Source organism: Clarias gariepinus, chromosome 17, assembly GCF_024256425.1.
Source record: "Clarias gariepinus isolate MV-2021 ecotype Netherlands chromosome 17, CGAR_prim_01v2, whole genome shotgun sequence".
Taxonomy (NCBI): domain Eukaryota; kingdom Metazoa; phylum Chordata; class Actinopteri; order Siluriformes; family Clariidae; genus Clarias; species Clarias gariepinus.
The window spans coordinates 12,065,961-12,077,838 of NC_071116.1; the positions used below are offsets into that span (position 1 = coordinate 12,065,961).

The 11,878-nt window shown below is 37.1% G+C and overlaps 1 protein-coding gene across 1 annotated transcript; it reads left to right on the forward strand.

The window, feature by feature from the left end:
- The first annotated feature begins 1,369 nt into the window (after nucleotides 1-1,369).
- On the forward strand, nucleotides 1,370-9,850 carry prr11 (proline rich 11). The gene is made up of 10 exons (XM_053476256.1): nucleotides 1,370-1,428; nucleotides 1,608-1,717; nucleotides 2,612-2,738; nucleotides 2,832-2,954; nucleotides 4,721-4,924; nucleotides 5,060-5,146; nucleotides 5,228-5,340; nucleotides 7,047-7,106; nucleotides 8,217-8,314; nucleotides 8,407-9,850. Exons 1-9 carry the CDS (start codon nucleotides 1,414-1,416, stop codon nucleotides 8,308-8,310), a joined length of 933 nt encoding a protein of 310 aa, XP_053332231.1. The 5' UTR covers nucleotides 1,370-1,413; the 3' UTR covers nucleotides 8,311-8,314; nucleotides 8,407-9,850.
- The last annotated feature ends 2,028 nt before the right edge of the window (nucleotides 9,851-11,878 follow it).

The following is an 11,878-nucleotide window of genomic DNA, read 5'->3' on the forward strand; positions in this document are numbered from 1 at the left end:
TTTTTCTTACCACTTATTCTCATCTTTCCTGGTGGGTAAAGACTTTATATTGCTAAATGTGCTTTGTATGATTGAAAGCACCCCTCCCCACACACACACACACACACAATGTGAAAATTGTCCTATTGTTTTAAACACATAAACACTTTAGTATTGACACTCTCAAATGCAATAGGTGATGCACCTAGTTTGTTTGTGGGCTGCCAGTAAACACAAGGAACCACATAACACTACATTGCATTTTGGGAAGGCAATGCCATCTTTGGTGGCAACACTGATCGATTGCCACCGATAGCCGACACAGATCATTTTAGAACAGCTTGCTATTGTTGTTACATTTTCCTAGAGATTCCTAGCAAAGAGTTAGAGGGGTTCACTCAGATCCTCATATCTAGTTCACTCCATTAATGTTCCTGAAATACAAACGTTCCCAAATTGCCTATAGTGTGTGAATGTGTACTGTAAGTATTTGTGTGTCCTGCAATGACATGGGGGACATCCAAATACATACACATTCACACACTATAGGCAATGTTGGAACGCCAGTTTTACTTAATCTGCATGTCTTTGGACTGTGGGAGGGAACCCAAGCATGGGGAGAACGTGCAAACACCATGCACACAGAACTCGAAGCCAGGAATCGAACTGGATATGCAAAGCCCCTGTGCCGCTTGTTAAAACAGTTACTACCAATGGTTGATACAAAAATGGAAATCTTACATTTTAACAATTTTCCAAATCCCTAAATTCTCCTTTTTTGCTTGTAAATTTATCAATTTCACCTACAGCCTCTTCCCATGCTCTTGTTGCACAACACACAAAACTAAGAGTAATTTCTGTTTGGTATATCAGCTGCAATGAGGCAAGTGTGAATGAAACCACTTTATTAATGTTTCACACTGAATTTACTGTGCATGGTGATAATGTTGCACACATTCATAAAAAGTACACAAATAAATAAATGCTTGAATGAATGAATAAATAGATGAATGAATTACATATCCCCCAAACTAAGTGTGGTGTGATTTTGAGGACACTGCACTGTGTAGTTTTAGATTTATATTATTAGATAGATTATTTTATTTCAGTTTTTCGGATTCAGTTATATATTGATTAAAAAACGATGATTTCCAAATAATTTAGATTCCATGTTTATTTATTTTGTACAGAAAGGTGAAAGTGGAATGTAATTTACCTTAGTTCATCCTGTAGATAGAATCAGGCTTTAACTCTGGCCGGTTTCTTTGTTGCTGCGGTAACCAATAAAACAACCGTTAATTGGTGAAAAAGATCGCAACGTCATTGACCAATCAGTGGATGCAGATCGCGGAGCTGTTTTTAAAACTCTCTCTGATTGGCTGAGAAGTATTACAGAAGTATTTTTGAAAACCCAGCGGTGGACCGCTGCCTGAGATGGCTGGCTCCGGGGTATATTATCTGTTTTATTTATCGTTTTAATGTAGTTACACTGAATCTGTATGACATTATAGTCGTAATGTTTTTTTAATAATAAAAAAGAGTTTTAACTTCTGCGACGTTATAATATATACAGCTTGACAGTTTGCAGTATCAGTTAACTGTATTCAGTGTGTTTCATTATTTCTTAGCGACTGAGCAGACACTTTCAAACGCGCAGGAAAAAGAATGGCAGCAGTCGACGTTTCGCCCTGAAGGCCAAGCAGGCATTAACTCCGGTTTCTGGCAGTCAAGCAAATGGGTGAGTACAGAGGCGTCTCTATTAGTCTTAGTCGTAGTTAGTCAAAGTTGATTTGTCACACTTCTCATTCCTGTCAGAAGGTTGGCGTTATCGGGTGTGAATGCAATAATTAACACGCAGGAAATTCACCAGTAAACTAAACTAAACGTTTTAGGTTTTTATTATTAATAGAAAAAAACCATAGACATCTAAAAGGACAGACCGGACATATCCGGTACTTCCGGTGTCAACTTGAATTGTTGCTACTGCGCAGGAACTCAGACGTATAACATGACTTCCTGCTTTTTCTTTATGTGACTAATCATCGAGGTATTGAATCAAGAACAACATATGGAAAGTGCTATAGTAAACATCTGCAGGACGTGGGGCCATATCTTTTAAAAATCGGACAATGTTATGATCGAACTTTGTATGAAGTGGAAGGCGAGCGGAGCCTATCACAGGAGATTTGGGGCACGAGACATTGGTGGCAATTCATTGCAGCGCGCGCGCACACACTTTTGGAACACTAGTTATTCTAATTTGCATGTCTATGGACTGTGAGAGGAAACTGGGGCACCTGGAGAAAACCCACCAAGCACGGGCAGAACATGCACACAGACCCCAAGGTGGGAATCAAACCCGGACCCTGATGGTGCAAGGGGACAGTACTAACCACTGAGTCACCATGCCACCTTACAGTCTCATGCTAGACTGTTAGCATGGTTTCATGTAAATTAACCATTTTAAATTATCTAAATAAAGCACAAAGTCCAGTTGCCTTGACAAATGTATATTTATTATAATGTGGAATGCTTTAAGGATGCACACATAGGATTATAAACTTCCATCCTCTTTATATTCAGTGAGTGTGCTCTCTATCTGTCTGTGTGTGTGTCTCTCTCTCTCTCTCAGAGCACATGTGGAGCTGGCTGTAGAGAAATATCAGAAGAGTGAGAAATTATCCATTTCTCTAAGAAGTGGAAGATTGTTCAACGTTGTTGGCAACATTCTACAGCCATGTCGGCACATAATCAATCATGTAAGTGTCAGTAATGAGTAAAAAGTCAGTGCTGACAAACATGTCTCTGTCCAATGAAACCAATGTCTTAATCCCCAATTATCTCCTTTAAAGATCTGGACTGGATTTTGCAATGTTTTGTTTTTCTGGAGAGTTTATGCTCAAAGAGTGGAAATTCTTCATCAGAAGGTGGAGGAACTTCAGAATGAATTACAGTTACTGCGTAATAATGCTCTGGTAAGTAGAACCATATAAATACATACACATTTTAATTAAGAGATCTACTAAAAGAAATGCAAAAATCCCTTTGTGCTACAAAATGTTTATGGGAATGCCACCAATGACAAGAGCTACAGTAGAGTTCAAAATAATAGCAGTCCAACATCAGTAAACAGATCAATAATTGTTTTGGGGAGAAATTATATTTATTCATGGTAAATATTTTACTTGTAGGTATAGTGGAGTAAGAAAAAAACAACAGATCCAACAGTCATGACTTGCATGCACCTCATTCTGTGAAATTGAATCATTAATTGAAAAGGGGCGTGTTCAAAATAATAGCAGTGTGGAGTTCAATTGAAGAGGTAAATTATTCTGTAAAAAACAGGTGTCAAACAAGTTCCCCTTATTTAAGGATAAATGCCCAAAAAAAGTTGTCCTGTGCATTTCTTTCTAAAAGTAAAATAGGTCGTTCCAGACATTGTTCAGAGGAACAGCGTACTTTGATTCAAAAGTTGATTAGAGATGGGAAAACATACAAAGAAGTGCAGAAAATGATAGGCTGCTCTGTTAAAATGATATCAAATGCTTCAAAATTGAGACCAAAAGCAGAAAGCTATTAGCAAGAAGCCCCCGCAAAGTCCTATTGTTGAAATAAAGACATGTGTTGAAGAGGTTACGGTTCGCCAAAGAACACATTGACTGGCCTAAAGAGAAATGGCGCAATATTTTGTGGACTGACGAAAGCAAGATTATTCTTTTTGGGTCTAGAGGCCGCAGACAGTTCGTGGAGCCCCCAAACACTGAATTCAAGCCACAGTACACTGTGAAGACAGTGAAGCATGGAGGCACAAGCATCATGATATGGGGCTGTTTCTCCTACCATGGTGTTGGGCCTATTTATCACATTTTAGCGATCAATTTGAGTACATCAGAATACTTAGAGGTTACTTATGCCGAAGAGGAAATGCCCTTGAAATGTGTGTTTCAACAAGACAATGACCCCAAACACACCAGTAAATGAGCAGCATCTTGGTTCCAGACCAACAAAATTAACGTTATGGAGTGGCCAGCCCAATCCCCAGACCCTAATCCAATAGAAAAGTTGTGGTCTAACATTAAAAATGCTGTTCCTGAGACAAAAAAATGCTGTTTCTTGGGCTGGAATACCTGTTCAAAGGTTCCAAAAGTTGATAGATGTATAGATGAATTATGACACTGCTATTTTTTTTGAACAGACTAATATATATATATATGTATATATATAATATATATTTATATATATATATTTATTTCACTTTCTGTAAACTAATAATATATTTAGCACATTTTTCCTAATGTTGTGATTCAAAATAGAAAGTGCAGGATGTCCAATGCATTTGTGTGATTTAAATGAAAAGCTATTATATGGATATGGAGCTTTACTCACTTTTTGCAACACACTATGTGCACATACAAATAGAAAAAGTTTAAAGAAGGGGGAAAACAGCATTCAAGACAAACCATGCATTGGTTGATCAACAACCGTAAAACGGGGATTTTCAAAGAGGATTCTGGAGCTGGGTTCAGGGATGGTGAAAATGCATAGTTTGTGATGAAGACTATGTTGAGTATTACCTTGCATGTGTGCCCACGCTTGTGGTGTGTGCACATGTTTTTATGTGCAGCATTATTGGTTTTTAAAACTACACTGAAAATTGATGAACATTGAAATATACCACTTAAGATCTTAAAGCATTTTTTTCTTTGCCCCTGTTTGTGCTTGTATCTATGCATGTTTTAAGTTGCCTCCTGTGCCCGGATGTTCTGACCACCAAAGTACAACTGTCATACACCACCATCAGCACAGATCTGTTGCTCCACCTATTGCTCTTCTTCCCCCACCACCTCCACCTCCTCCTCCTCCTCCGCTTCCACCACCACCTACTCAGGTGCCAAAGAGACTGCCTTTGATGCCTAAGAATAGCAACAGTCACTCCTCATTGCAGGTACTAGTCAAGTTATAAAAAGTAATAGATAACTTTTTTGTGTGTCTTTAGTAAAATTAACAAGTACAGAGAAACTGAAAAGGGCTGCTTATACTAATTTTGATATGACTTATTTGGTCACTTATTCTCATTCAGGAGAAGGTTGAACGGCATGTTGTAGTAACTCTTAAAGACCTGCAGAAAGTGCAGCTAAGGAAAGTGACTGCTAATACTAGAATTTCGGTGAGTAAACATACTTTATTTTGTCACCTTGTATTTGAGCTACATGTTTGTAAGAAATTTTGAGACTTGAGTTTTCTGTAGATCTCTCCAGATGGAAAAAGAACCCCTCTTATCACTCTAGCAGAACTACAAAAAGTCCGATTAAGACGTGTTCAGTGTAGCTTCCCATCACCAAAGAAGATCAGCCAGAGCAGGTAAGTTCAGTATTACACTTCATAATGACTGAGTACGAGTTATCAAGAATTGTTCACTCTGGGTCAATTCCAGGGTCTCAAGATGAAGAGTTATGTTTCACGCTAAGAGTTGTGTCTTAAGTGTATTTTTATTTATTTTATTTTTTTAGTGATGCAGAGAAAATAAAAAATGGAAGTGTGCCAGAAATTTTGTGCATCCTGATGTTTTTTTAATTGTGTTATTAGTGCTAGAAGAAATTCTTTATATTTTTGACCAGTCAGATTCCCATTGGTACCATCAGTTACCATTGGAATATAAAGAAATTGTCATACAGCATTATTATTGGTTCTAAACAAACAAAAATAATTAATTCCTTCCACATGGGATGAAAATGTGTAAATAGTTCAGAATGTACCACCTGTAGGATTATGAAGAAACTGCAATGTTTTACCTCCTTAAATGTCTCCAAAGAAGCATATGGGTTAAGTGGCTTCAAACACATTGGTGTGTCTGGGGGGCTTCTAATGCGCATGATTTTAGACTAATTTGCGCTTATAGTGTTTTGAGACTGGGGTAAGCTTGTGTAATGAGTGTGTGTGCGTATGTATGCGTGTGTATGCGTGTGTGTGCGTGCGTGTGCGTGCGTGCGTGTGCGTGCGTGTGCGTGCGTGTGCGTGCGTGCGTGCGTGTGCGTGCGTGTGCGTGCGTGTGCGTGCGTGTGCGTGCGTGTGCGTGCGTGCGTGTGCGTGCGTGTGCTTAGCATAAATGAGTACATCCCCTTTAAAAAGTATAAATTTAATCAGTAGCTTAATGAACAATTTCCAAAATTGTTTTATTGAACACTTTTTTAACTCCATAACATGAAGTTAAGCTTAATAATATAACTTAGATCACAAAATCTTCAGTTTTACTTAAATTGGTTAAAAAGTAAACTTCCATGGTGATTTTCTTCAACCCTTCTCATCAGAATACGCTCCTGTTGAGATGTTAACTTCCATGGATGGCCTGAACGTCTCTGTAAGATGGTTGCACTTTCATCTTTCTTAAATTTTTGGATCACTTTTGCTATAGTATTTTGACTGATATGAAAAGCTTTGCTGATCTTCTTGTAGCCCTCACCTTTTTTTTGTGTAAAGAAATAATTTCCTTGTGGAAATTGCTGACAGCATAAAATGGGAAGGGCTTTTCTTTAAGTAATACCCTTTTATAGTCACCTGTCTGCTGGACACTTTTTTTTTTTTTTTTTTTTTTTTTTTTTAATAAGTCATTAGACTCAACTGTGGTTGAATGTCTGTTAATTAGAATTTTGTAGTCTTTTTTTGTAGGCTTTTCTTTTAAGACTATAATTGGGGTGTACTCATTTTTGCAACATGGGCTTGAATGAATTTGTTAGAAAAATCACTTTTTTGTGTGTTCAAATTAACAAATCTTGTTTGCAATCAATGGCCCACATTTGTGGGAGTATTTTGTAGTATAGTATCTCATAGAAAATGTTGATTCTGAAAGGAAACTAAAGGTTTTCTGACAAATTTAGTGGGGTGTACTCATTTATGCTGAGCACTGTGTGTGTATATATAATATATATGAAAATATATATTATTTTTCCCCCTAATGTTATCCCCTTAAAATGTTTCACTTGTGCCACTCGAAAGCTTCTATGCTCGGTACAAAATCAGTTATATGTGAGACTGACCAACCAATCAATATTTTTTGTTTCTGTCTTAAGATCACCAAGAAGAAGCCCCATGAAACTACTATCACAACTTAGAAAACTCCAAACTGATCGGTAAGTGAATCTGTACTTGCTATTCTTGAGTTATTTCAAAACATCTTTTATAATCACTTGCCTCTTGGTAATCACTTACCTTGCATCTCCTTTGACAGTCATTCTGGTCAGTGTAATTGTACAGAAATTCCTGAGTGGTCACATCACACATGCGCTTACAGCAACATGGGTTTTGTGTGCCCGTTGTGCCCTCGGGTAACTCTGGCCCCTGAGGACATGACCCCAGAAGACCTCTGGGGGTGTGCTGTGTTGTCTGGCACCAGGACATTTGCAGCATATCCTTTAGGTGCTCAATCAGATTTAGATTTAGAGAGTTTGCAGGTTGGATTCATAGTCTTTCTCTCGTGGCCAGTGTTGACAGCAATTCATGCTACACTGACTATTTTATAGGACGAATCAGCTTTTGATCCTGTGGGCATTGGTAAGACCTGTCTCTGGAGTGGCTCTGGGTCCTTGAGGCGTAGCTCCAAAGGCTCTCTGGATCATGGGGACCCAAGGCTAACCAATGCCCACAGGACCAAAAGCCAAGGTTGGATGTTTCGATGCTGCAAAGTTGTGTGCATAATTTAGTAAAACTGCCAACAGATGAATATATTTTGTTCATTATTTTTACCGCTTGTACTGTGTAGGGTCATGAGATGTCTAACACCTATCCCAGAGGAAAAGGCGGAGTACACCCTCAATGGGACAAGCACACATAATTGCACACCATGGGCAGTTTTGATATTTGATGCTACCTTTAACTTTTAAACTTATTAAACTAAAAAGGGTTGACTGCTTATCCAGCTGACAAGTCTTTCCAGCTGCAAGATTTTATAGTGACGTGATTATTTTTACATTTGCCAGCAATATTTAAGATGTGTTTTTTTTTTTTTTTTTTTTTTTTTTTTCTTTCTAATGTTGATACATAAATTATTAAAAAGAAAATGGGAAGCATTTAGAATTTGACTCGAATCCCATTTCGATTCCTTTCTCATGAATTGAACATGATCACCATGAACATGAAAACAGCTATGCTTAAACAGTGGCTATATGAATTATAGACATAAATTCTGATATATACCATAATCTGCATTTGATTGTAAGATTTTGTTGTTGTTTTTTTTACAGAATTTTGAGTGAAGCATCGCTGTGTAATAAAGAAAATGTGGAGAATTATTCCGGGATTAGTGCAATAATGAACAAAGGCTTGGAAAGCAACTGACCACGCAAGTTATTTTAAACTCATCAGACATGTATATAATTAAAGTATTTGCATTCTTCAATTAGAGCTCATGTTTTATTGTTCTTATTTGTACAGTGTATTTTTTCCTGTGTGATCATAACCACTGAATGCCATCAGCTGAAACCGAGACATCAAGAAATCAGACATTTTAATGATCTTTGTATTGTGCTCTCATTGTTGGACAGTTCCCTCTGTAAGTATTGGCATGGCTAGGTCAAATCCCCTTGTTTTTACCATACATTTGGATTTGAGATTGAAAGAGGAGTATGATTTTCATATTCATGCATATGAATAGCTCCTGATATTTCCATCTATATGGGCTAACCATGCAAAACATGGTATCTTTAGAGGCAAACCACACAGTTTTTATGTGAGCAAATGTACTAAAGCAAATAGTCTGTAGTTAAATCAAAGTAAATAACATTTGGATGCATTTTTGCTGATAATAAATGCATCAAGTTGGCAGCCTACTAAAATCATCCAGCTGCTGAAATGCATGCTCAGTTGGCTTATGTTCTGCAGTCAGTCTAAATCCTACCTGCTTTTGTGTTATGTGAACAAAAGTGTGTATGTGAATAATGAAGACATTTGGTGGATACATTTCTCTGTAAGAGGCAGACAAAATATCTGTGTAGACTTCTGAATTCTTTCTGCTGCTATCATCAAGATTTATATAATAAATACAGATTAGTGAGTCTGTTGCAGAGACTTCCATACAAACCCAAGCCATTACAGTACATCCAGCATGTTTGACCACTGAGGTTGTATGTTTTGGCTTATGAGCAGATCCTTTGTTTTTCCACACTGTCATTTCCAGCACCTTGGTTTAGTCTTATCCTGGTGCCTAAACCGCTGTGGCTCTTTTTTTTTTTTTTTTTTTTTTTCTAATTGTAATCTAACCATCTAATTCTTACTGTCGTTCTTACAGTAGTTTGCATCTTCTTGTACAACATCTATATTTCTGCCCTTAAGGTGTCAGTTTGTTATACTGTCAACATGTCCTGTGTAGGTTGTTGATGTCAGTGACTGTTTTTTCTCACAACTTACCATATTTTTTTAGCATTATTGGCCAAACTGCTTAATGTACAAATGTTATCCCACTGCTTTCTTTCTTTATCAGGACATTTCAAATGATTTTATTATTTATATCTAATGTTGAGCAATTGCTCTGATCTATTTCCTCATTATTTTAAAGAGTAGCTTTTTTAAAGTAAAGTATTAAAGTAAATCGCTTGCATTTCACCAATACACAGCTCTTTTTCATGTTGGTTTCTTCTTCTTTTTTCTTTCTTTTTTTTAACAACAAATGCAGTCTTCACAGGTAAAGGCCACTTCTCAATCCAACTATACATATTCAGAGCAATGTTTGAATGATTAACCTAACAGTACACCTGGGCAACAAAAAACACCTGTCAGACATGTGTCCCAAAATATGGGTTCAAATAAAAAGTGTAATGTTCTAAGCATCTAGATTTAAATATTAAAAAAATAAAAGGTGAAATTTTGATTATGAAACTGATTTTATTTATCTTTTGATTTAAAAAAAAAAACTTGGTCTTGCTGTTCCAATAATTTTGGTGGGAATAGTTAATTTTTTTCTGATGTGTGTTTGGATGGTGGATAATCTCCTGAAATGAGACTTTACTGTACTGCAATATTACCAATTAATGCTAATAACAATGTTTTCTTTTTTTTGTTGTTTACTGCTTACATGTGGTGTAGTTCATGCTAAAACATATATTAATGTCAGATAGCAAATAGATGTTTGAGCACTTTTTATTTGTTTATGCTAGATCTCCCTCTGCAAGGCTATGCTATCATTTTGCAAAAGAAAACTGCAAACAACAACCCTTCCCAATGTGACCCAATGTTGGCATGGTGGAGTTAAAGTGGCCCAAAGTGTGTTGGTCTTGCTCGCCTCAAAATTTATTCATTTATCATCGGGCCAATGATAGTCTCCACCTAGTCTCCAGCTATTGGCTGGCATTTCACAGGCCACTTTGGCTGTTTTAATGAAATGTTGTAGTAATTTACTTTACTCCCTTTACTACTCATCTTGGACAAGTAATAAGGCAACTACACGTGTACAGTAAGTCAAATTATCTGCATTCCGGGTATATTTAAGACGTCTGTTTGCCACTCTTGTTAGCCGTCTTATAAGCGGTTTCCATTCCGGGCTACCCAGTCACTGCTGTGCAGGTGTGAACGTGTTACATCAGTTTATTTGTAACTGTGGTGTGAGCAAAAACGGATGTGATTTGCATGAAATAATAAGTGATTTTTATGGTTTGAGGGTATACCTTGTGCTGAAACAACTCATGGAAGAGCAAAAACAGAGGCAATTGGATATTTGCAAGCACAATTTGGCTGATACTCTACTCTAAGGAAGAGTACATGGATTCATCACTACATGTCTGAGAGTAAACGGCAGAGTATGGAACAGAAACATCCTCAATCGCCGACTAGTCAATCATCGGCTGAAAACATTTTTCTCAGATTCCAAGGGACCAGTATTGAAACATTATCAGGAAAAGGCTTCAGCAATCAACATTGCTTATTACAATGAAATACTTAATGAAATGTCTGAAGTCTAAACTTTGGATTAAATGCAATAGGGCGTTAAATTCAAGGGCATTGTGATCTTGCATGATGATGCACATTCAAACACTTCTGCCCATACTGATGACACTCTGTTTTTCATTTTGTGGTATGAAAGCATCTTCCTTAGAGTCTTGATCTTGCTTTATCAGACTTTCACCTGTTTGGTCCCCTGAAACCAGCTTTATAAGGATGAAGCTTCATTTCCAATGAAGAAGTAAAGACAGATGTGCAATTGTGGATCACATCTTAGCCTTAAACATGTTTAAATAAGGGAATACTAAAGCCTTGTTCACAGATGGACAAAGGGGGAGGGAGGGGGAGGGGGAGGGGGGGGGTTAAAGGCTAACCAAAATGGTCTAAATGGCTTTTTTTTCCACAAAACTTGGCCTATCTTATGGCAGCTGGTACCAGGTAAGACTTTTTTTTTTTTTAATACAGAAAGTCTTTTTCTTTATTTTGGAGTTGACACAAGCCAGTTCATTAAATAGAGGTTCTGACGCCTACACTACTTGGCAAATCAAAAGGAAAGAGCAGGATTTGCACAACAATGTTATGATATTTGTTTCAAAATGTTTTATATGGATTTTTTAAACCACTTTTTATTTGCGTATATGTGTATAATATGCAGTTTTTTAAGACATTCATTAATAACTTTGGTCCAATTTTGTAATTTAAAGTTAATGAAGACTAATCATAGTACATAATAGATGACATCAGGACCCATACTTAAAGTATTGGCATACAGAAGCCATATGTTTCTATTTCTGTGTCGGCAAGGGTAGCTTGTTTAAGATGTTGGAATACTGATCGGAAGGTCACAGATTCAAATTCTTGCGGCTATAACAGCCTGATATCGGAAGCTAATGTTGTCTTGTCAATCTGTCTTGTCTCAGTTAGCCAGCAAATTAGGTTTCTTAGTTAGCTAGTTAGTTTCTTCTTTTAGTTT